Source organism: Podarcis cretensis (genome assembly GCF_951804945.1).
Source record: "Podarcis cretensis genome assembly, chromosome: 4".
Lineage (NCBI taxonomy): Eukaryota > Metazoa > Chordata > Lepidosauria > Squamata > Lacertidae > Podarcis > Podarcis cretensis.
Window position 1 is genome coordinate 6565791 of NC_137173.1, and position 25172 is coordinate 6590962.

General features: G+C 48.5%; 1 protein-coding gene across 1 annotated transcript in view; it reads right to left on the minus strand.

Moving 5' to 3' along the window:
• Window positions 1-409: 409 nt before the first annotated feature.
• XRRA1 (X-ray radiation resistance associated 1) overlaps window positions 410-25172 on the minus strand; it is a 40465-nt gene continuing 15702 nt past the window's right edge. The window contains exons 7-19 of the mRNA XM_079973379.1: window positions 24043-24140; window positions 19932-20065; window positions 18809-18907; window positions 16981-17210; window positions 15393-15433; window positions 14022-14132; window positions 11871-11964; window positions 10946-11064; window positions 7206-8810; window positions 5850-6012; window positions 4814-4929; window positions 2293-2398; window positions 410-808 (exon numbers count right to left, since the gene is read on the minus strand). Coding sequence (XP_079829505.1) covers window positions 513-808; window positions 2293-2398; window positions 4814-4929; window positions 5850-6012; window positions 7206-8810; window positions 10946-11064; window positions 11871-11964; window positions 14022-14132; window positions 15393-15433; window positions 16981-17210; window positions 18809-18907; window positions 19932-20065; window positions 24043-24140 — 3212 coding nt within the window. The 3' untranslated portion in view covers window positions 410-512. The remainder of the gene's footprint in view (window positions 809-2292; window positions 2399-4813; window positions 4930-5849; window positions 6013-7205; window positions 8811-10945; window positions 11065-11870; window positions 11965-14021; window positions 14133-15392; window positions 15434-16980; window positions 17211-18808; window positions 18908-19931; window positions 20066-24042; window positions 24141-25172) is intronic.

Sequence of the window (25172 nt, forward strand, 5' to 3'; positions counted from 1 at the left end):
AATGTCTAGCAAACTACATGGGCAACTGGGGTCTTACAATAAGCCACTGGAAGTGTGACAAAGCCTTTCTGTGCCAGTCATTGCTTCTATGGAAAGCTGTCTTGGCATGACTTCTTTCCCTCTCCCAACAGATTCTACCAAGGTTCTTCCACCTGAACAATTGTAAAAGGGGGAACTTAGGCCGTAGTCATTCGATAAAACCGGAGGCCCACCATGACACCTTTATTTCACTGCTTTTGCGGCGGCTGCCTGGGTCCAAGTCTCATGATTTAGATGGGAACTGCATCCTGAACAGCCTTTCGGAGTGCGCCTAGCGGTTCCCGTCGGTTTTCTGCTGCGCTTCTGAACGTCTGCACTGAAGTGGAGCCTGAACTACTCTTAGCCTGTAACCCTGAGCGGGTCAAACCTCCGTTCCTATGGTTGCTAGTTACACCACTATGGCCTCTTAGGACAAAGGGCTCTTCGGAAAATACAGCAAATAGCTCTTATGTCTTGTAAAAAGAGGAGGTTCCTCAGCAGTCCGGTTTAAATTGAGCTTTCTTCGGATTGGATGGAGAAAATCCTTTCTCCTCCGTAGGGACCGAGGATTCTTCAAGTGGCTGCCCACCCACCTCAGCCTCAGGGAGACCCTCGAGCATCAAGTTTTGGCTCGTCTCTGCACTGGTACCCTCCTTACTAATGGCTTTGGACTCAACCTGCTTGTTGCAGCTGGCCACTGCCGCTTTATACTCCTTCCGGAACTCCTTCAGCATCGCCAGGGCCTGCCGGTACTCGCGCCAGTTGTCTTTCTTCCTCCGCAGGATGCACACTGCAAAGAACGCAGGAAAGAAAGGGCCTATTCATGCCGTACACAACTAAACTATGGAACTCCCACAGGAGGTAGTGATGGCCACCAACTGGGACATAGCTGTCAACTTTTCCCTTTTCTTGCGAGGAATCCTATTCGGAATAAGGGAGTTTCCCTTTAAAAAAGGGGAAACGTTGGCAGCTATGCACTGGGATGGCTTTGGAGGACGATTAGACAAATGCATGGAGGGCTATCGGGGGCTACCAGCCATGATGGCTCTGTTCTGCTTCCAATGTTTCTGAATCCCAGTTGCTGGAAACAACAGCAGGGGAGAGGGCCCTTGCGCTTGGATCCTGATCACCAGTTTCCCACAGGCATCTGGTTGGCCACTGTGAGAACAGGATTCTGCATTAGGTGGGCCATTGGCCCAGTCCAGCAGACTCTTATGTTCTTATTAAGAGAACCAAACTGCAGTCAGGCAGGTCTATTTTTCATTGCATTTGCATAATGTACAGTGGTACCTCGGGTTACATATGCTTCAGGTTACAGACTCCGCTAACCCAGAAATAGTACCTCGGGTTAAGAACTTTGCTTCAGGATGAGAACAGAAATCGTGCAGCGGCAGCAGGAGGCCCCATTAGCTAAAGTGGTGCTTCAGGTTAAGAACAGTTTCAGGTTAAGAACGGACCTCCGGAACGAATGAAGTACTTAACCCAAGGTACCACTGTATTCTGCTTCTGCTAGCGAGAGAGGAGCAAGGGAGGTTAGATGGAAAACAGCCTAGCGTTGCTGTGTGAGTGAGTCTTAATCTCTTCTTAGTCTATTTTTGTTTTAAGTTTTCAGAAGGTTTCATAGAGTTGGAATTGGAAGCGACCCTGAGGGTCATTCAGTTCAATCCCCTGCAAAGCAGGAAAGGGCAGCTGCCCCATACGGGAATCAAACCTGCAACCCTGGCATTCTCAGCACCACCTTCTAACCAACGGAGCTAAAAAAGGTAAAGGTAAAGGACCCCTGATAGTTAAGTCCAGTTGCGAACGACTCTGGGATTGCGGTGCTCATCTTGCTTTACCAGCCGAGGAAGCCAGCATTGTCCGCAGACAGTTTTTTCCGGGTCATGTGGCCAGCATGACTAAGCCGCTTCTGGCGAACCAGGGCAGCGCACGGAAATGCCGTTTACCTTCCCGCCAGAGCGGTACCTATTGATCTTCTTGCACGTTTGATGTGCTTTCAAACTGCTAGGTTGGCAGGAGCTGGGACCGAGCAACGGGAGCTCACTCCGTCGCGGGGATTCAAACCACCAACCTTCCAATTGGCAAGCCCTAGGTTCAGTGGTTTAACCCACAGCGCCACCCGCATCCCCCATCAACAGAGCTAAGTGTTGCTCATTTTTCTAAATTTTTCTCACTGATACTTTCGTTGCTTTACCTTGTTTGTAATCCACTCAGAGGTTTCTTCTTTCTTTCTGCAATCAAGTAGTACGTTAATTTTATGAAATAAATAAATACCTAGTGGCATCTGTATGATATTCGTGGGGTTGCGCATCTTCAGGAGGATTTCTTCCAGCTTCTGCAGCCGGGTCTTTTCAGCTGGTGGCGGACGGACACTCAAGGCCTGCACAGAAAGCGGATCAAAATGAGAAGGCCACAGACAATCCCCACATCTTCACTTACCGTTCCCTCTATTGGTGATGCTCAGGAGTGCGGGCCGATCCTTATCCTGTGGTACCTCAGGTTACAGACTCCGCTAACCCAGAAATAGTACCTCGGGTTAAGAACTTTGCTTCAGGATGAGAACAGAAATCGTGCTCTGGCGGCACGGCGGCAGCAGGAGGCCCCATTAGCTAAGGCGGTGCTTCAGGTTAAGAACAGTTTCAGGTTAAGAACAGACCTCCGAAATGAATTAAGTACTTAACCCGAGGTACCACTGTATAGGCAAAATGGTGCGGGGGGGGGAGTGCTAAAAACAATGAGGCAGCTGGATGAGGACTGAGCATGCTCAGTGGCCATCAAATGCCCAGTGTCTGCTTTTTTTTTGGGGGGGGGGACAGGAGAGGAGGCAGGAATGCAAATGAGCATCATGGAGGGTGTTGTGTCTGTCTGCCTGAAGCCCTTCACGCTCCACGCTGCAACCTTTTGCTGGGGATTGCCTAGGTAAAGGTAAAGGTAAAGGTACCCCTGCCCGTACGGGCCAGTCTTGCCAGACTCTGGGGTTGTGCGCCCATCTCACTTAAGAGGGCAGGGGCCAGCGCTGTCCGGAGACACTTCCGGGTCACGTGGCCAGCGTGACATCGCTGCTCTGGCCAGAGCCAGAGCTGCACACGGAAACGCTGTTTACCTTCCCGCTGGTAAGCGGTCCCTATTTATCTACTTGCACCCGGAGGTGCTTTCGAACTGCTAGGTTGGCAGGCGCTGGGACCGAGCAGCGGGAGCGCACCCCGCCGCAGGGATTCGAACCACCGACCTTTCGATCGGCAAGCCCTAGGCGCTGAGGCTTTAACCCACAGCGCCACCTGCGTCCCATGCGCCACCTGCGTCCCATGCGCCACCTGCTTCAGGATTGCCTACCGAGGTATAAATAAAGGTAAAGGTAAAAGACCCCTGACAGTTAAGTCCAGTCACGAACGACTCTGGGGTTGCGGCGCTCATCTCACCTTCAGGCCAAGGGAGCCGGCGTTTGTCTGCAGACAGTTCTTCCGGGTCATGTGGCCAGCAGGACTAAGCCACTTCTGGAGAAACCAGAGCAGCGCAAAAATCTGTGCCTCCCCCCGGCTTCCATTCCACATCAGGTTCTGCACCTAGTGTGACCGAACCAGTTGTGTCCCCCTAAATCCGCCTCTGTTGTCATCTTCCTTAGTGCTATTCTGAATATTGCTTTTTATAGGGTACAGTAATGGAGACGGGCAGGGACGTGGGTGGCGCTGTGGGTTAAACCACAGAGCCTAGGACTTGCCGATCAGAAGGTACCCCCACGACGGGGTGAGCTCCTGTTGCTCAGTCCCTGCTCCTGCCAACCTAGCAGTTCAAAGCACGTCATGTGCAAGTAGATAAAGAGGTACCGCTCCGGCGGGGAGGTAAACGGTGTTTACCTGCACTGCTCTGCTTCGCCAGAAGCGGCTTAGTCATGCTGGCCACATGACCCAGAAGCTGTACGACGGCTCCCTTGGCCAATAAAGTGAGATGAGCGCCGCAACCCCAGAGTCGGCCACAACTGGACCTAATGGTCAGGGGTCCCTTTACCTTTAATGGAGACGGGCAGTGAGTTTACAGAAACTAAAGGGGGGGTGGCTCCGAAAAGTTTGGAAGCCACTAGTCTAGAGGGTGACCCCAGTACAATTTAGCTTCGATATTTTGCAAAGTATTTCACAAAGCGCTTTCTTGATGTTCTTGTTCATTTGACAGCACGCCGTCCTCCCTTTGTATCTTCCCATTTTACAGACAGGGGACTGAGGCGCAGAGGGAACCATTTGCCAAACATCCCTCCCCTAAGTAGAAGTTTGAGCTCCAACCTCCCAGGTCTGGAGGCAAGAGTTTTACTTCCCTGGATACCATTTACCGTATTTTTCACTCTATAAGATGCACCTTTTTCCTCCTAAAAAGTAAGGGGAAATGTCTGTGCGTCTTATGGAGTGAATGTGTGGTTGATCGCTGGCTCCCTTTCCTGCCCCGGCCCTTGCCCTTGTCCATTCTTGAATGTTCTGCAAACGGAGGCTGTTAGTTTCCCCAGCGACATGAGACTGGCTGATTAGATCATCTGTCTGGAAACAGAAGAAACGGCTCCCTTTCCTTTCCTAAAAAAGCTGCAGAACTGTGAGCTGAACCCCATAAAAACAAGATTTTTTCCCTTTGCAAAAGAAGCTGCACAACTTTGAGCTGATCTCAAAAAAAATGGGGCTTTTCCCCTTTGCAAAAGAAGCTACATAACTGTGAGCTGATCCTCAAAAAAACCCAGGGGTTTTCCCCTTTCCTCCTCTAAAAACTAGGTGCGTCTTATGGTCTGGTGCGTCTTATGGAGCGAAAAATACAGTACCTTTTTCTCTGGAGGAACATAAGGCTTCTGGTAGCTGTCCAGCCTGGCCTTTGATTCGCGGTACACACGGGGATATCGGAGCGCCTTCTCCAGAGCTTGGACATTGTGCTGTATTCCTGGTTGAAATAAAAATGGGAGCACAGGGGAAATTGGGGGTGGGAACCATGTTAACGTAAACCCTGTTTAGAAGATCTCTCAGGAATCCAACTAGAAAATAAATTCCACCACGACATCACAAAGCACTTTAAAATAAGCAACAAGCAATAAGATACACCACCCATCTATTTCTGAATTATGTTAGGGTGGGAAAGAGCAAAAGACGACCCCCTGCTTCCCCCTCCCCATACAAGATTATGAAGGGAAATGAATCCCTTTTACTCCCCCAACAGAAAGCCCTGAACCTTTTCTCCTCTGCAATTGGGGAGGCTTAATCCACTCTGAAGTGGCCTGCAAATTTAATCCACTTTATCCAAAAAGGGGGAAAGTTATACAGTGGTAGATCGGTTTTCAAATGGTCCGGAAGACCATTCGAGTTCTGAAACGTTCGAAAACCGAAAACACAATACGGAAAATTCGATGTTCAACTTCCGAGGCATGTTTGAAAACCGAAGCGTTTACTTGCAGGTTTACGGCGTTCAAAAACCGAAATGTTCATCAACGGAGATGTCCGAAAGCCGAGGTACCACTGTAGTTGTTTTTAGATTTACCATTCTAGTGAACGGGGACCACAGAGCTTCATTTTACACACAGCAACTCAGCACCCGAAACACAGATCAATGCAGAGAGTATAGAGTGACTTCAAGAAATAGATGTGCATTTTTAAAAACGTGAGTACATACACTAGGTGAATCTTGAGGGCCCATGCAGTGTAGACAATGCAGAGACAGATGGACCTTTGCAAAAGTTAGATGGTAGCTCTCTGTGTGATGGGAGAGGAAAGTTCAACCATGGGCCCCAGCCAAGATCCTTTTGTCAACTGGAACAAGGAAGGTCAAAGCCTGCACTTGACATTTCCAGCAGTCCCAGGTCAACTCACCCACTGGGTCAACGAAATCTGCGCCAGGGTCTCCGCCGAGCAGCTCTTCATAACCCTTGTATTTTTCGGGGACTGGCTGGGCTTGCCTTCTTCCTTTGCCTGACATCTTACGTGGGGATGCCACCCTTTCAGTCTTCGGCAAGGGACCAGACTCCTCGTCCACCTTCAGACCCAAGAAATAAATGGAGGTATGTGAGAGTCGGGACGCAGGTGGCGCTGTGGGTTAAAGCCTCAGCACCTAGGGCTTGCCGATCGAAAGGTCGGCGGTTCGAATCCCTGCGGCGGGGTGCGCTCCCACTGCTCGGTCCCAGCGCCTGCCAACCTAGCAGTTCGAAAGCACCTCCGGGTGCAAGTAGATAAATAGGGACCGCTTACCAGCGGGAAGGTAAACGGCGTTTCTGTGTGCAGCTCTGGCTCGCCAGATGCAGCTTTGTCACACTGGCCACGTGACCCGGAAGTGTCTCCGGACAGCGCTGGCCCCTGGCCTCTTAAGTGAGATGGGCACACAACCCCAGAGTCTGTCAAGACTGGCCCGTACGGGCAGGGGTACCTTTACCTTTACCTATGTGAGAGTCATGCACAAAACCCACACAGAAACATATCATTGCTTATTTCAACTCGCTTGTGGAAACAACTCAGAGGTCATAAAAGAAGGAAGGTTAACAAGAGGAAGATTTAAAGGAACTATTGGAAAGACTATTCAAGGCAGCAGAGATATGAGATGATCAGAGCCCCCCCCCCCGAACGTGAAGCATGGGAAGTCCCAACAATTTTTTTTTAGAATTTAGGCAGAATATTTGGACTAGAGGGACGCGGGTGGCGCTGTGGGTAAAACCTCAGCGCCTAGGGCTTGCCAATCGTATGGTCGGCGGTTCGAATCCCCGCGGCGGGGTGAGCTCCCGTCTTTCGGTCCCAGCTCCTGCCCACCTAGCAGTTCGAAAGCACCCCTAAGTGCAAGTAGATAAATAGGTACCGCTTTATAGCGGGAAGGTAAACGGCGTTTCCGTGTGCTGCGCTGGTGCTGGCTCGCCAGAGCAGCTTCGTCACGCTGGCCACGTGACCTGGAAGTGTCTCCAGACAGCGCTGGCCCCCGGCCTCTTAAGTGAGATGGGCGCACAACCCTAGAGTCGGACACGACTGGCCGTATGGGCAGGGGTACCTATTTGGACTATTTGATATGTATATGTAGTCCCCAAACATCTGGAGGGCCGAGTTTGGAGATGCCTGCAATATGGACTTCAAACCGGTATTGGGATGATACGTTGTCTAGTGTAAACTACAGGTTGGGATTCTAGAATGGCTTCATTGGTAAACATCTCTTGCTTAAATACCATGGCGTACTACCAGCTGACATACCTGCGTCATGAAAATGGATTCTGTTTCCTCTGCCTCCACGAACTCCCCGCTGCCGCTAAACACCTCGCCCTCACTAGAAAGACTATCATATGTTTCAAAAATAGGCTTCGTGCTCGAGTGGACTTTGGCAAAGAGCATGTAAAGCTCCCTGGAAGACGACCCAGACAGGCCACATTCCACAGAAGTTAAGCTGGCTGGTCGAGATTCTGAAAACTCCTCTTCCTCTGATCCATCTTGGAGCTCGGAACCCGATCGGTCGGGTTCTTGGACCGGTGAGGTGGCCGGTGGAACGGGTTCCAGATGATCCTGCCCTCCTGGAGGGGATCCGGTTGGTTGCGAAGTCCAAGAAAGATTCCGTTCAGCTGAAGGAGGACTTGGCTGGGCCAAGTCTTGCTCCCCTGGAGGGGATCCAGGTGGTGGAACGGTCTCTGGCGGAATCTGCTCTTGTGTGGGTGAGGTGGGTAATGGAGCAGATTCCAGGTGATCTTGCTCTGCTGGAGGGGATCCAGGTGGTGGAACAGGCTCAGAGGGAGCTGGTTCCTCCAAGCAGGGCATCGATGGAGAGACAGGTTCTGCCAGGTCCTGAGAGGGCTCCACCTGATCTTGCCCTTCTGGAGGAGAAGTGGTCGGCAGGAGAGTCCCAGACAAGTGTGGTGGAGCAAGTCCAGGCAAACTTTCGGAAGCTGAGCTATGTGGCAGTGGTGGCTCCACCTGACCTTGATCTTCTGCAAGAGAAGTGGTTGTCAGGAGAATCCCCGGTGGACCTGCTGAGGTTGATCTAGTAGCTGAGACAAGTTCTGGCAATTCTGGTCCTGGAGGAGCTGAGCTGGCTGGTGGGATGGGTTCCGGGTGATCACCCTCCACTGCCGGTGGTCCAGCTGGTGGAGAGGCATCAGGAAAGCCCTGTCCCACCGACAGGGATCTGGCTGGAGACCCGGACAAGTCCTGCTCCCCTGCGGGAGAATGAGCTGGTGGAAGAGGTTCTGATCTACTTCGTCCTGGCAAAAGCGAGCTGCGGGGTGGAAACGGCCTCAGCTGATCTGGTTCTGCTGGAGGACCTTCGGAGAGACCCTGCTCTTGCAAAGGCAAAGGTGAGTTGGGAGGAGGAACAGGAGCACCGTGGTCCTGGCCTGGCAAAGACAATGAGATGAACTGAGGCCTCTTGGGCAGCTCTTGTCCTAGTGAAGGTGCTGTGATCAGAGGGCTGGGTTCAGGCAGATTCTCTTCTGGTGGGAGAGGTTCAGGTGGGAGCTGCTCCACAGGAGGTTGAGTGGACGCAACATTTCCAAACACTAAGTCAGCTAGCGAAGACTGGCCTTCAGGAACATCTTCCACCTGGTCTGCTGAGAGCTGGTCTGCTGAAGCATCACAAACACAACACTCCAGAGAAGAGGGTGCAGATATTTCCTCCTCCTTAAGAGGCAAAACGGGCTTCTCTGGTTTGTACGGTAGTGAAATTCTCTTGATGGGTGGAAGAGGCTCGTCCAGACTCACTCTTTTATTGGGATCCAGATCTGCACCTGTCCACAGCTGCCAGAAGGTGGTCTCCAGGTGGTCTTCTAGCATCTGAGGCCGCTTTTGGACCTTGGGCAGCTGTGCTTTCACCTGCAAAAGACACAGAAGGCCACGGTGTGATGCATTCTAGACCTGGGAGGACCACAGCGGAACAGTCTCCTGTCTTTCCAAACCCAGCACCCATCCCTGGCTGCAACCTACAGCTCTTAAAACCCTAACCATTAATCAGCAGAGCTGGCACTATTTTAGCTGCCCCATGGTGCCCATTCCACATTTGTAAGGCCTTCTTGTCGTTGTTTTGCAATCAAATGGTGCAAAAACTTCATGAAATAAATAACCACAAGTGTCGTTCTTCCTGCACCCCACCCAATCATAGCTGTCAACTTACAGATTTGAAAATAAGGGACCAACAGCCTCAAAAATAAGGGATCAGCAGCCAAAATAAGGGATTTTGTTTAGCTTATGCACGTCGGGGCTGCTGTCGTCCTGGCGCGAGGAGTTCCATCGGCCCTTCCCCGCCCGAGAGAGAGGGAGGGAGGGAGAGAGACTCTCACCCACGAGCCTGGCATGAGGCGGTTGCGGCACAGCCGCAGCCGCTGAAGCACCACCCTTCTCCATCCCTCCCCATCCCCTCCTCTTCCTCCTCCCTCAGGCCGCTTCCTCAGCCACCGCCGCCTCCAGCTTCCCATGGCAGCGCAGTGGAAGTCTCACAAGAGAGCCCGCCGCCACCTGTCTCCTCATGACATGCCCCTGAGGGGGAAAAGGGAGAGATGGAGACGCGGCAGCTCGTGCGCACTCTCTCTTGCTCTCTCGAGGCGGAGGACCCTGAGCCACCGCTTCCCTCCCGAGCTGGGTGAGCATGAAACCCGGGAAATTTAAGGGACATCATCAACCCCGGACAGCAGCAGGAAATGGCGCTAGTATAAGGGAGTTTCCCGCCGAATAAGGGACGGTTGACAGCTATGCACCCAATCACCGTTGCACTTTTCAGAAACTAAGCAGTGGGAGAAAACAGCACCCCTTTTCCCATTGCAGAGGAGTAGCTTTAGGAAGATTTGGGGAATGAACAGAGCTGAGAAAATGAGAAGCTGGCCTGGGAAACTCAGGGCTTGAGAGATGGATAGAGGAACCCATAGGCCCTCCAGATGTGGTCAGGCTCCTTCTCCCATCAGCCTCATCCAAAAGTGGCCCAAGGGTCAGGGAGGATGGGAGTTGGGAGTTCAAAATCTGAAAGGTCCAGAAGTTCCTTATTCTGAGCCTAGAAGGGGATGCATCTGCTGCTGGCAGAACAGGAGTAGGCAGGACTTTGGAAGGGAAGGAATGAGATCTTGGATCTGGGTTGCCAAATAACAACTGGTTGTTGTTGTTGTTGTTGTTGTTGTTGTTGTTGTTGTTGTTGTTTCTTACCCAGGATGGGGGGAGTGGGGGTTACTGGTATGTTTTTCTTCTGGCTTTCATTATGTATTTAGTGTTTTTATCTCGTATTTTTATGCTGTGAACCGCCCTGATACCTTCGGGTGATGGGTGGTGTACAAATTTAATAAATAATAATGAAATAATTCATCCTAAGGCCCAAGGGCAGGTCATAGCAATTTGATATGAAAACGAGTTTAAAACAAATGACCGCCACAGCAATTGGTCGGGTCCTGAAAATGCACATTTCAGGTGTCAGGGGCCAGGGAAAGGAGGCGTGTCTTCAGCTTATGATGGAAACTATGGTATGCAAGGAAGTTGCCAAGCGCACCTTTGTGGGGAGGGAATTCCATGGCTGAGTGTCTGTGACACAGATTGCATTCTCCCAGGCCGCCCCCACCAGCTTGCGCCTGAGAGTGGAGAAACTACTAAGAGGGTCCCCCCTCTGCTGATCTTAACACCTGGGAGGGTCTCTAGGGGAGCAACAGTAGGTGGGCAGAAGCTAAAATTCATATATTAAATTGAACTCCATGTGCCAGCCAAATCTTCAGGTTATGAGTCTCTCTCAGCTGCAGGGAGCTTCCTTGGCCCTTCTAAGTTTGATGAGCAACAGCGGAAACATCATCTTCCTCTTGCCCCATTCTCCTCAATAAACAACAACAGAATGATAGAGCTGGAAGGGACCCCACCGGTCATCTAGTCCAACCCCCTCCAATGCAGGAATCACAGAGAATTCCTACACCCCCGACCTCTGTTTAAAAGCTTCCCATTCTGAAACGGACTTCCTTAACGCCTTCCTAAAGGGCTCCTACCTTCCGGCTAGGCTTGTTGGGTATAAAGATACGTGGCTTTTCCAGTTTCGAAATTTTCTTCCGAACCATTTTAATCCCCAGCTTGTTCTGAAGGAAACTGGTGAGTAAAGGTGGGTCACCTGGAAAGGAAGAGAAGAAAAGAAAGGGGGAGGGAATCGTCATTAAGCAACTGGGTGGTCTATGTTGAATAGATTAGCTTCATTTCCATGATGCATTTCAGCTAGCGACAAAGAGGAACCACAAGGCAGCACAGAGAGTGGAGGCAGCTGCAGCAGTGCTGTGCAGACTTGGGACTAAAAATTTGCACCTGGGTGCTCCAAACTCTATGAATTCTGCAACCTACATAAAATGTGCAGATTGAGGCAGATTGACTTTGCCCTCTTTATTCTGGCTCTCCTAGTCACAGGAAGAGGTGAGATCTGCAGAGCACAGAAAATATAATTTAGGCACCTTCTGGTTTCTAAGGTTTCACAGCAGGCATTTTCATGCCTATAACCACAGGGACAGGGACGCAGGTGGCGCTGTGGGTTAAACCACAGAGCCTAGGACTTGCCGATCAGAAGGTCGGCGGTTCGAATCCCCACGAGGGGGTGAGCTCCTGTTGCTCGGTCCCTGCTCCTGCCAACCTAGCAGTTCAAAGTGCAAGTAGATAAATAGGTACTGCTCCAGCGGGAAGGTAAATGGCGTTTCCGTGTGCTGCTCTGCATCGCCAGAAGCGGCTTAGTCATGCTGACCACATGACCCAGAAGCTGTAGGCCGGCTCCCTCGGCCAATAAAGCGAGATGAGCGCAGCAACCCCACAGTCGGCCACGACTGGACCTAATGGTCAGGGGTCCCTTTACCAACCACAGGGACTAGAAACTTGTTGCTGGCCACACCCATAACCACAGGGACTAGAAAATGGTTGCTGCTGTTCTCGTTTTACCGCTGCGCGATGTGGTGAAAGGGTTGCCGTGGAACGTCAGCTCGGTCAGCGATGGGAAAAGAGCCACGGCTAACAAATCTTCCTCATGTTCGATCTGCAAATCAGAACACAGCAGCGCTTTCAGGTTGGTAGGCAACCGTGAGTCACCGCTGTGAAAGGGAGCCAGCGTTAAAAGGACCAGCGTTACGATTTAGGCTTAGGAAGGAGGCTGGTGCATTGGGGCTACCCCACTTCAAAAAGGGCTCACAGAACCGAATATTCACACAATCTATCCATCCATCCATCCATCCATCAATCAATTACTGGTCATAGAAAATGCACCCAGCATCAAGGAAACGATTCTGAAGATAATGCAGACATTGTATTTAACCTCAGGTAAATATCAATATGCGCATAAACATACTCCACTGATGTGCTGATGAGCATGTGGGAACAGAGGCAGCTACAGACACCTGTGGTGGACATGCACAAAAGTGGCAAATTGGGGGGAACAAGTGTTTAATGCGATAAGTAAAACTACTCATCAGCATATCATGAAGTCTCCAGAGCCTACGCTACAGAGCCTGTATTTAAACGACGACTGAAATCAGGGCTTGGTGGATGAACCAGTAATTGGATTTTATTTAGCAGCAGTGCATAGGGTTATAGCCACATTCGGAAGAGACTTAAAGGGTGCACATTTGAAAGCTTGGTACAAGGGAGGGTGGCATATTGCCCTGAGGGGAAAATTGCCTCACAAATTAAGACTGGCAGGGGGAAGAAAGCAGAGAGGTGCCTTTGCTGGAGCTTCATTTTGTTCACTAATTATCCAGGAAACCAAAGACCAGAAACAAAGGCAACTTGTGGGTCACTTCATAAGAACATGTTTTACAAATGGTTAGATACTATTTTAAGTTGTAGTGCATGTATAGGAATAAAGGCCTTTGTAACGGGTGGCGCTGTGGGTTAAACCACAGAGCCTAGGACTTGCTGATCAGAATGTCTGCGATTCAAATCCCCGTGACGGGGTGAGCTCCCGTTGCTTGGTCCCTGCTCCTGCCAACCTAGCAGTTCGAAAGCACATCAAAGTGCAAGTAGATAAATAGGTACCACTCCAGCAGGAAGGTAAACGGCGTTTCCGTGCGCTGCTCTGGTTCGCCAGAAGCGGCTTAGTCATGCTGACCACATGACCCGGAAGCTGTACGCTGGCTCCCTCGGCCAATAAAGCGAGATGAGTGCCACAACCCCAGAGTCAGCCACAACTGGACCTAATGGTCAGGGGTCCCTTTACCTTTAATATATATATATATTGGGAGGTCTTTCTTTGGAAGGAAGGAAGGAAGGAAGGAAGGAAGGAAGGAAGGAAGGAAGGAAATTTGCATGTCAGGGAGAAGGGTTCTAGCCTTTCTCCTCCCTGAGGGGTCTAGATTTCAGTCTGGAAGGTTGGTTTTTTGGGGCTGTTTTTTATGAAGAAGAATGATGGGCAACAACTTAAAACTCTGAAGTGCCAGAGAGATTTGCCACCTCTGTGAGAACTTGTTCTTAGTGGTGGTGTCTGAGTGCTGTCATACTTTCTAGGCAGGGCAGAGCATCTTCTTGGCATGCAAAGGTGTTTCCTGCCCCACCCCATACTGAGTGTGGTCTCCTCTGCCACCAGAAGTACCTGCCAGGGAGTGGCTTTGAAACGTGAGGTCCTCTAGACACCTGAAAGAACGTCTCCACTCCCATCGTTCAGCCCGGACACTGAGGTCCACCTACGAGGGCCTTCTGGCGGTTCCCTCCCTGCGAAAAGTGAGGTTACAGGGAACCAGGCACAGGGCATTCTTGGTGGTGGCGCCCAGCCTGTGGAACACCCGCCCATCAGATGTCAAGGAAATAAACAACTATCTGACTTTTAGAAGACATCTGAAGGCAGCCCTGCTTAGGGAAGTTTTTAATGTTTGAAGTTTTATTCTGTTTTCAGTTCTGTTGGGAGCCGTCCAGAGTGGCTGGGGAAATGTAGCCAGATGGGTGAGGTATAAATAAAATTATGATGATGTTGAGGACTAGAAGCCAGGTCCTCCAACGGGGTGATAAAAGATCGTAGCGATTCCTAGACAAACTGGCCTCTACCACTTAGTTGCAAAAGATCAGTGTGTCTCGTTAACAGTGGAAAAGGAAGGATCCAGTCACCTGGTTGTTGGCCAGGCTGAGAAACCTCAGCTCTGGTAGGGGAAGCGTGAACTCGGGGTTGAAACTGGCACAGGAGGCCTTAGAAGCGATCTGCGGTGAAGGAGAACTGTCCTGAAAAGAAGGCAGAGGAGAGGTCAGAAACAGAAGCCAGGCCACCAAAGAAGAAAGAGGACCTGCCCCAATGCATCATGAGTTGTTGTGATCCTCCTTCTTAGAATCTCTGCATATGGGCATGTCAGTCTCTCCCTGGGACTGTCCAAGTCCAGAAGGCAAGTGGTGGCTCTGTGATGCCACCTGACAATAACATATAACAATAATACCTTTATTGTCAATGTACAGCCTGTGTACAATGAAATTAACCAAGCCTCCCCCCCCAATACACTCAATCTCATTGCACGGTGTGTGCTTGTCGCACAACACACCAACCCCAAAAGGCAGTTGCACTATAGTATTTTCTGTTCAGCAGCCTAACAGCCCACAGATAGAAACTGTTTTATAGCCTGTTGGTACGACTGATTATACTTCTATATCTCCTGCCCGGGGGTAGAAGATTAAAGAGGTGCTGGCCAGGGTGTGAAACGTCCCTGAGAATTTTTCTTGCTCTCCTAAGGCATCGATCCCATGCGATGTCATCTAGCGGGCTCAGGGGACAGCCCATGATATCATGTGCTGTGTTCACCACCCTCTGTAAAGATATGTGGGTAGTACCAGACTTCGGGAAATCAGATCCCTCCCCCAGTGGCAGTAAACAAGCAGATTAAACAAAAGGAGCGTTCTTACCGGTTGAAAAAAAAGGTAAAGGACCCCTGACAGTTAAGTCTAGTCGTGAACGACTCTGGGGTTGCAGCGCTCATCTCGCTTTATTGGCTGAGGGAGCCGGCGTTTGTCCGCAGACAGTTTTTCCGGGTCATGTGGCCAGCATGACTAAGCCGCTTCTGGCGAAACCAGAGCAGCACACGGAAACGCCATTTACCTTCCCACCACAGTGGTACCTATTTATCTACTTGCACTGGTGTGCTTTCGATCAGAAGGTCAGCGGTTCGAATCCCCGCAACGGGGTGAGCTCCCGTTGCTTGGTCCCTGCTCCTGCCAACCTAGCAGTTCAAAAGCACATCAAAGTGCAAGTAGATCAATAGGTACCGCTCCAGCGGGAAGGTAAACGGCATTTCCGTGCGCTGCTCTGGTTCACCAGAAGCGGCTTAGTCATGCTGGCCACATGACCCAGAAGCTGTACGCCGGCTCCCTCGGCCAATAAAGCGAGTTGAGCGCCGCAACCCCAGAGTCGTCCGCGACTGGACCTGACGGTCAGGGGTCCCTTTACCCTTTACCTAGAGCCGAAGAGGATGACTTGAAAGAAAAGAAAAATCTTACCTGTGTTGGCAGGTCTGGGGACCAGGATGGAAAGATAACTTCTGTTTTTTGTAAAAATAAAATAGAGAAAGAGGAATATCAGTATCAAGATGCTGAATACAGGTGAAGGATAAACAGGACTAAGATGGCAGCCCTAACCATGGCTATATCCTATGAGATTCAATGGGGCACTTCCAAAGAAACTGTGAGCTGTAACCAAGGGTTGTTCCTGACTCGTGGTTTGTTTTGGGGAGAAAAACTCTGAACTGCCTTCGCCCATCCAGCTCAGTACTATTAGTATTGTTGTTGTTGCTGTTGTTGTTACCACCTTGCATTTTATTGCTCCCACACATACCAAAGAGCCTTCACTTTTCAATAAATTGATTAGATGGTCTTCCTTCCCTTCTCCTTACTAGGTCTGTCAGTTCTATCATTTGCACTGCTCCTAGGCTAGCTATACATCTGACGTCAAAGAGTTAAGATTTTCACCCAATTAATAGCCATACGAGTGGCTATCAATACTGTATTGGCCTGAATATAAGCCTCACTTTCCCCCCCAAATGCTGACCGTGGAAAAAATGTGGCTTAAATTTGTGACCTTACAAAAAATGGCGTTTACGATATTGCTGTTGAAACAGACATACAGTAAAATGGAACGGGTGCCTGCGGAATTTTAAGGGAGCAGCTTATATTCAGGTATTGTCTTTTTTTCTCTTCTCCCCCCCCCCCGCCTTGAATTTTAAAGGTGTGGCTTATATTCGGGTGCGGCTTATATTCGGGCCAATACGGTAAATAATAATAATAATAATAATAATAATAATAATAATAATAATAATATATTTATATTCCGCCCTCCCCAGCCGAAGCCGGGCTCAGAGTGGCTAACAACAGTAAAATGATACAACATTCTAAAATCATTTCATTATAAAATCAGTTCAAATCAGATTAATGACAACCATTGGGCTAGAGTTCTGTGAGGATTGCCAAAATGTACTGTCAGTTCTCTTATCTTCTGATAAAACCTGGTCCTTAAGTTAAAATTTTATGCTGTTAATAAATGGCTTATGTTTTGTTTCTTTTTTGTTTCCTAGGCTTGTGTCAGGGAACTGCCATCGGAGCCAGAGGGAGGGCTCCAGAGGGATTACGGAAAGCGTCCCACGAGGGAGAGAAGCAGCCCAGCTATTGGGGAGGGAAATCAGCATAGCACCAGTGGAGAAGGGGGGCAGATGGGGGAATCGGCGAGGTGGCTCCATGACTCCTCGCCGGAGACCAGCGGGGAGAGTAGGGGTCCTCCGTTGCCCACGCCCTCCCTGTGCAGAAGGCTTCCGCGCAGGGAGAGTAGGCGGAGACTAGGCGTCAAAGAGCTTCTTTGCTGGAAGAAGTTCAAGAAACACCCACTGACGGATTCTGCCAGCGACTGAGACAGCCACGGGTGAGTGGCTGTCCGGACAGAATCGGGTTCACCCAGGTAACTCAGCCAGGTGTGGCGACGACTTACGCATGAGCAACCCCTAGAACCATTACAGCTTGGTTCGCTTCTTTCACCATCATCCACGGGGGCGAGGAGCACCACTGCACTACAAAGGAATAATATATAATTATGGCCCACCAGTCCTGTCTGGGTCCTTGCTGTTTTGGAAGACAATGTACTCTGGCTGCCCACCACCAGCCGGGGACTTATCCTGGCGGATCTGTTTCCCAGCACTCTTGCGGCTGCGCAATCCTTCCCTGATGCCCGACTTGGCGGATAAAGGATGGATGGAGAATCGGCCGCTGTCCAAGTGGTGGAGATACGGCACCTCTCTGATTCCGTTTCTGTCCAAGTTTAACTGCTTCAGGCTGAAATGGAAACAAGGAGGCCAGCGGTAAGGCCAAGGTTTGCAGAACTCCTGCAGAGACCAGGGCAAGGTGCAAGACTGTTTTCCAATTATTGCTATATAATATTTTTATTTATTTTTTGCATATAATTTTTATTAATCAACATCAGCAAACAAAACAAAACAAAATACATTAATTTCACATCGTTTTCATAACTTATTTCTCTTTTGGACTTCCCTCAGCTGTTCCGTAAATCATCCATAGTCATAATTTTAATTACACATTTCACAAATTTATATTGACATTATTTATCTCTTTTTTCCTATTCCCTTTAGACAATATTTCTTGCTTTTTTACAGTGCTTCTTTAAATCCCTTAAGCGTCATCTGTCCTTCACTTAAATATTCCAGATATTCCACAAATTTCCCCCAGTCCTCGATGAACTTTTGGTCTCTTAAGTATCTAATCTTCCCTGTCAATTTATCTAACTCTGCGTAATCTAACAATTTCATTCTCCACTCTTCCACGGTCGGTATTTCTTGCTGTTTCCATTTCTGGGCCAGTAACACTCTTGCGGCTGTGATTGCATATCGAAAGAATTTGCAGTCTTTCCTTTTTATCTCATTTCCTACTATTCCCAACAAAAAGACTTCTGGCTTCTTTATAAATGTGTATTTTAAGATCTTCTTTAACTCATTGTATATTTTCTCCCAGAAGTCTTTCACTTTCTTACATTCCCACCACATGTGGTAGAAAGTACCCTCTTTATCCCTACATTTCCAACACCTATTGCATGTCTTGTACATTTTTGCCAGTTTTACCAGTGTCATATACCATCTATAGAACATCTTCATCATATTTTCTTTTAACGTCATACAAGCAGTGAATTTTAGACCCTCCTTCCATAGTTTCTCCCAGTCCTCAAATTGTATATTATGACCCACATCATATTGCTAAATTTATTGGTCACTTTTTGCCACGTGACTTACAAGATGACTTACAAAATAGTAATTATCATATAGGAAAACTTGGGGTGGGTGGGGAATACAGTAATATATCCCACACTCTCTAAAATGCCATAGATAGTTAAAGCCAAAGAAAGGCCTGCTTAACAAGGAACTGTTTTGCCTGTTGCCTGAAAATAGATAACAATGGTGCCAGGAGAGACTCCCTGGAAAGAGCATTCCACAAAAGGGGAGCCACCACTGAAGAGGCCCGTTCTCGTGTTGCCACCCTCCAGCCCTGACATGGACTCTTCCCCCCCCCCCATCGTTCAGCCCAGACACTGAAGTCCAGCTCCAAGGGCCTTCTGGCGGTTCCCTCCCTGCAAGAAGTGAGGTTACAGGGAACCAGGCAGAGGGCCTTCTCGGTGGTGGCACCCGCCCTGTGGAACGCCCTCCCATCAGATGTCAAGGAAATAAACAACTATGTGACCTTTAGAAGACATCTGAAGGCAGCCCAGTTTAGGGAAGTTGTTAACGTTTGATGTTTTATCGTGTTTTTAATATTCTGTTGGGAGCCGCCCAGAGTGGCTGGGGAAACCCAGCCAGATGGGCGGGGTATAAGTAATAAATTATTATTATTACATTATTATAGCAAGCATAGGAGGTCTTCCTTACCTGCGGAGGTTGGCGAGGCTGACAAAGACGTTGGCGTGGGAGAGGCGGTTGTCGTCCAAGAGCAAGACTTCCAGAGCTGGGAACCTCGGGGAGCTCTCACTGCCAAGGGAAACATACAGTGACTTTCGCTGTGCCACATCAGTCAAGAAAAGGCAAAAGGGGAGAGGAGGGTGCAGTGTAATACTTTGACAGAGAAACGAAGAGAGGAAGCCAATGTGGAGCCCTCGAGATGATGCTGAACTACAACTCCCATCATCCCCCAGCTAGCATATCCTGTGGCTGGAGGTGATGAGAATCGCCCCGACCTGGGCACAGTGATCCATGCGACGGTCATCTCCAGGCTTGATTACTGTAATTCGCTCTACGTGGGGCTGCCCTTGAAGCTGTCCCAGAAACTCCAGCGGGTGCAGAATGCTGCAGCGAGGCTCCTCACAGGGTCTCTGCCATGGGAGCATATTCACCCAGTGCTTTTCCAGCTGAACTGGCTCCCGGTGGAGTACAGGGGCAGATTTAAGGTGCTGGTTTTGACCTTTAAATCCCTTCACGGCCTAGGACCCTCGTACCTATGGGACCGCCTCTCCCTGTATGCCCCACTCCTCAAGGTCCATAAATAGCGACACCCTAGAGGTCCCGGGCCCTAAGGAAATCAGATTAGCCTCAGCCAGAGCCAGGGCCTTTTCAACACTGGCTCCGGCCTGGTGGAATGCTCTGTCTCATGAGACCAGGGCCCTGCGGGATCTGATTTCTTTCCACAGGGCCTGTAAGACAGAGTTATTCTGCCTGGCCTTTGGCTTGGAGCCAATTTTATTCCCTCCCCCTCTTTCTTTTTCCTTTCTCCTCCTGTGATGAGGCTGCATTTTAATATTTTAATGTTGTATTTTAATCTTGTTTTTAAGTTGTATTCATTCAACTTGTTTTTATTATTGCTTGTTAGCCGCCCCGAGCCCAGCCTTGGCTGGGGAGGGCAGGGTATAAATAAAAATTATTATTATTATTATTAATGCACCACGTTGGCTTTCCCTGATCTACAGGTTCCACAAACCCCACGCGGCCCGACCTCCCCCCCCCAAAAAAAAACAAATAAAAACTCTTGCTTGCCACCTTCCTCTCCCCATGGGCTTACCTCTCGGGGGCAGCCAGATCGAGGGGAAGCGAAGTGAGCCCATTGGCAGTGAGATGGAGGGCTTTTAAGTGGGACAAAACTCCCAGGGCTCGAACATCCTCGGGAGAAAGGTTGTTGTATGAGAGATCCAAGACCTGGAGCAGAGGCAAAGCAGGCAGTTCCATGGCTGGGGAAGAACCAGCGTCACCTCTAACCCAGCCACAGCAGAAAGAACGACACTGTGAGATGTTTTTATTGCCAATGGCTTTGGGGGTGAAATAAAAAAAATAAGGTCTTATATATAAAATAAAAGTTCATAAATGTACCAAGCAAACACGTACATAAATATATAAAAACCACATGTCTGAAACAGCACAGGAAAACAGCCCTGAAACCATTTTGACTCCCAAACTGACCAGATGATTTCTCTGCAAGGTCAAGGAAAGTGAAAAAGTCTCCCCATTGTCTTTTCATTCACAAATCCTGTCTTAAGGGTATGTCTGTGTATGGATAGGGTGAGCCTGTGACCTGGCTCAGGAACTAAGTATTTATCATTACAAAGACTGGCCAGGCTCTCCAGGGTATCCAATCAAGTGACCATTAACAGGTAATCTGCCAGACAGGAGATGAACAACACACTCAGATTTCTGTTGTAGACCGCCCTTTCTGTGATGTAGGTATGATGTGTCTGGGGGGTGGTCTTGAGCTACACCCCTTTCTGTGATGTATGTATGATGTTTCCGGGGGTGGTCTTGGACTCCAGGGCGGGCAATTTAAAATGTCTATATAAGGGCAGGCACACCTTGGTTCGTGGTCCTCCTCCTTCTCCTGTGTGTGAGGGGAGCACCCTGTTGCAAAAGTTCAATAAAGATCAGGCTTACTAGTTGCTTTGCTTCTCGATATTCTCTGCTTGGCCTCTGTTATTTTCTCCGACCGATGGAGAACCTGCAAAGGACTCTATAAGGGCTCTTGTGTCCTCCATAAGGGAATACGGGCAGGTTTTCATTTATTACAAGGGGCCTGAATTAAGGTGACAGGTTTTGCCATGGGTTACTTATTTCGAGTCATTTATTGAGATCCAATGGGATTATCTTCTCTTTGGTTTCTCGTTTTCCCATCACGAGACCTCCAAAGGCAGCTGGGAGGGAGTGAAAGGAGGAATTAAACAATCGTGTTGCAATGTCTCCTCCTCCCTGGTGTAACAAATGGCTTAAAGATGTATGGGCCTAAAGATGGCTGAAGAACACCACAAAATAAATGCAATGTCTTTGAACTGTCAGTGAACTGATAGTGAGCTGCGTTGTATAAGCGATAATGGAATGTAGAAAACATCACAATGTTTGGGCAAAAACGGTGTGTACCAGGAATGGTACAGAACAGCAAATACAGATGAACAACGAGGTGTATATATGGCAAATCCCTCCAGCCTAAGTTGTAAGCCAGACATTGACTGTGCTGTCATCTGCCAATCGTGGCTCTTACTGAACCTGATCAATCCAGTGAAGAGTGGTGAGTATGAAAGGTGTACGAATGGATGTATGGTTGAGTGCATATTCCTTGTCTTGACATGTGAATTACTTGTTAATCAATAAAGCAATATTACAGAGAAAATCCAGTATTGGTTGTCTGACGTTTACTTGTGCCTTTCTAGGGTGTACTGGGTCTCATCTATGTTAAACACCTAAACAGATTAAAAGGAACCTAATTGGTCATTTCACAGGGACCTGAGAGTTTCAAAAAAGACAGGGACTCATCAGAAAATTCCAGGCTACACACATGTTGCTCTCAACATGCAAAACTGACCTCCGGGGCACTTTTTGAAATTGAAAAGTCACTTTGGGGAGGGGAAATGTGAAGCAGAGAAGCAGATGAGGAGGAAGAGGGGGCCTGACCCACTCCCTCCCGGTGGTTTATTCCCCAGCCACCCCCGGGGAGGTTCTAAAGGCATATCTGAACACAGGAATGATCAAATTACTTTAATAGTGGCTGAATTTTTGAGTGCTGTCCACGTAGAAAGACTGGGCCATTACAAAGAGATTTAGTGGTTCTTAATTGATCGGTGATGTGGTAGCGTTGTATTGTATTATTTATGCAAATTGATTTCCTCTGGAGTTAAAGATCTGACGGGGACAAACCTTGTTATGCTGAGCTCGTATTTTGAACAATTTGTATATGGTGTCTGTTTGAGAATGCATGGTTTGCTATGCCTAATAAAGGATATTTATTTGATTGATCTGCATGAACAGAGGAAGTGGCCTTATAATTGGTCCATCGAGCTCAGTATAGCCTGCACTGCTTGGCAGTGGCTCTCCAGGACTTCAGCACAGGGGCTCCAGACATCCCTGGAGACTGAACCAATGACCTTCTGTGTGCAAAGAAGATGCCCTGTTACTGAGCTACAACCTCTTCCCTAAGTTAAGAATCCTAAGGGGAGCATAGGAAAGTGGTCAATCAAGCTCAGTATTTTTGACACTGATTGGCAGCAGCTTCCCAGTGTTTCAGGCACTGTTCTTCCTGTACTTCCTAGAGTTGACAAGGTGTAGTGATCAGGTGTTGCCGGAAGAAATATCAACAACCTCAGATATGCAGATGACACAACCTTGATGGCAGAAAGTGAGGAGGAATTAAAGAACCTTTTATTGAGGGAGAAAAAGGAAAGCACAAAATATGGTCTGAAGCTCAACATCAAAAAAACGAAGATCATGGCCACTGGCCCCATCACCTCCTGGCAAATAGAAGGGGAAGAAATGGAGGCAGTGAGAGATTTTATTTTCTTGGGCTCCATGATGACTGCAGATGGTGACAGAAGCCACGAAATTAAAAGACACCTGCTTCTTGGGAGAAAAGCAATGACAAACCTAGACAGCATCTTAAAAAGCAGAGACATCACCTTGCCAACAAAGGTCCGTATAGTAAAAGCTATGGTTTTCCCAGTAGTGATGTATGGAAGTGAAAGCTGGACCATAAAGAAGGCTGATCGCCGAAGAATGGATGCTTTTGAATTCTGGTGCTGGAGGAGACTCTTGAGAGTCCCATGGACTGCAAGAAGATCAAACCTCTCCATTCTGAAGGAAATCAGCCCTCAGTGCTCACTGGAAGGACAGATCGTGAAGCTGAGGCTCCAATACTTTGGCCACCTCATGAGAAGAGAAGACTCCCTGGAAAAGACCCTGGTGTTGGGAAAGATGGACGGCACAAGGAGAAGGGGACGACAGAGGACGAGATGGTGGGACAGTGTTCTCAAAGCTACCAGCATGAGTTTGACCAAACTGCGGGAGACAGTGGAAGACAGGAGTGCCTGGCGTGCTCTGGTCCAGGGGGTCACAAAGAGTCGGACACGACTAAACGACTAAACAACAAACAACAAGTGATCAGGTGGGATTGCTATGAGGAATTATAAAAAATATGGAGCAAGCCATTTGTGTCAGCAATGAAAGCCTTGCGTTGACTGGGTTTAAGCCATTTTGATATGATTTCTGATCAATCCACGCCTATGCATCCCTGTCCTATTTCTCTTGCGTGACAAGTCACGCACACAGCCCAATTGCCGGCTGCTTCGCCAGGCATCCTGGGTCGTAAAAGATAGTAGGCAGTTTCTCTGATGTACCCTTCCTTGGTTTTGTTAATCTTAGGGCCTGGAAATAGTTTCACAGGAAGGTGATAAAGATACCTAGCTCCTTGCCATCCTTCCTCTAGTGTTTATTGCTTACTTATGACATCTGGGGTTGCTGAATGCATTCCTTCTTTTTAGTCCTGTTTTATTTACCCTAGAATTATGCATGCTTAAATTAGCTTTTGTAGTGTAACTTTGTCCCCACGTGGAACAGAGGAAATCTGATTGGTTCTTACGAACACTGTGTAAAAAGTTCTTTTGTGAATAAAACGACCTGGGCTGAGGGGTGGAGAGGAATTATTATACCCACTCCTCGCAGAGTCTTGCTGGTCAAAGCCTCTGTGTGTATTTTATTAATCAGAGTCCAATCCTGCCTTGCTTTGGGAACACCACAACAAGGAATGGACCCAGGACATTCTGCAGGAAAAGCCGCTGCTCTTCCAGTGAGTTCCAGGCCCTTTCCCTACATGCCACAAGAAGCTAGCCCCTTAAGCTCTATCAGTCACCCCTCTGACTTACTTCCAAGTGTGGAAAGTCCCCGGCGTTGACTTTTAGATTCCTTAGGCCGTTCAAGGAGAGTTCCAGTTCCCGGAGCCCAGGAAATGTACGGAAAGCGTCTGAATGGGTGATAAAAGGGAAGGCAACATCAACCGAAAGAATCAGTGCCGATTGTTTTGGATTACTGGGCACAAAGCATGTGAATGGTATAGCCGCCACCCCCCATTTAGGACTCCCCAGATGTGCATGTTCTTTTGGGCAACACTGAGTCTCCAAAAAAGGGAACCACACAAACACACTTTCTAAGCATTTCAAGGCATTTTGCCGCCCAAAGCAAAGGACAAGCCGGCTGAATCTCACTTCAACACTTGGAAAGGGGAAAGGTCCTCCAGTGTCCCTGAGGCCAGAAGTCTAGCTTATAGGAATCCCCTCCCACTAGATGTCAAAGAGAACAACAACCAGCAGACTTTTAGAAGACATCTGAAGGCAGCCCTCTTTAGGGAAGCTTTTAATGTTTAACGGACCACTGTATTTTAATATTTTGTTGGAAGCCACCCAGAGTGGCTGGGGAAACCCAGCCAGATGGGCGGGGTATCAATAATAAATTATTATTAATAATAACATTAATAATAACATTAATAACAATAACAATAACAATAACAATAACAATAACAATAACATTAACATTAACATTAACATTAACATTAACATTAACATTAATATTAGATGCATGACAGGTCTATGGCACATGCCACTCTGATCTCCAGCTAGGGATGGGGGCAAAATTGGGTTCGGTTTGCAATAATAATAATAATAATTTTCTTATTTATATCCCACCCACCTGGCTGGGTTTCCCCAGCCATTTAAATCCAAATCGATCAAATTTGCAGTTTCCAAAACAAGACGAGAACTGAAACACAGCCATCCTTCAGAATGTGCCCTTCTCTGAACCAAACGATGCTTACCAAAATACATATATCGGGGGAAAGTGTGCATAAAAATGAGTACCGTATTTTTCGCCCTATAGGGTGCACTGGCCCATAGGGCGCACCTTGTTTTTGGGGGGAGAAATGAATAAAAAAAAACTATTTCCCCCACCCAGCCCCAAGAACAGGCTGCTATCCGCAAGCCTTGCGAACCCGGCGGCAACT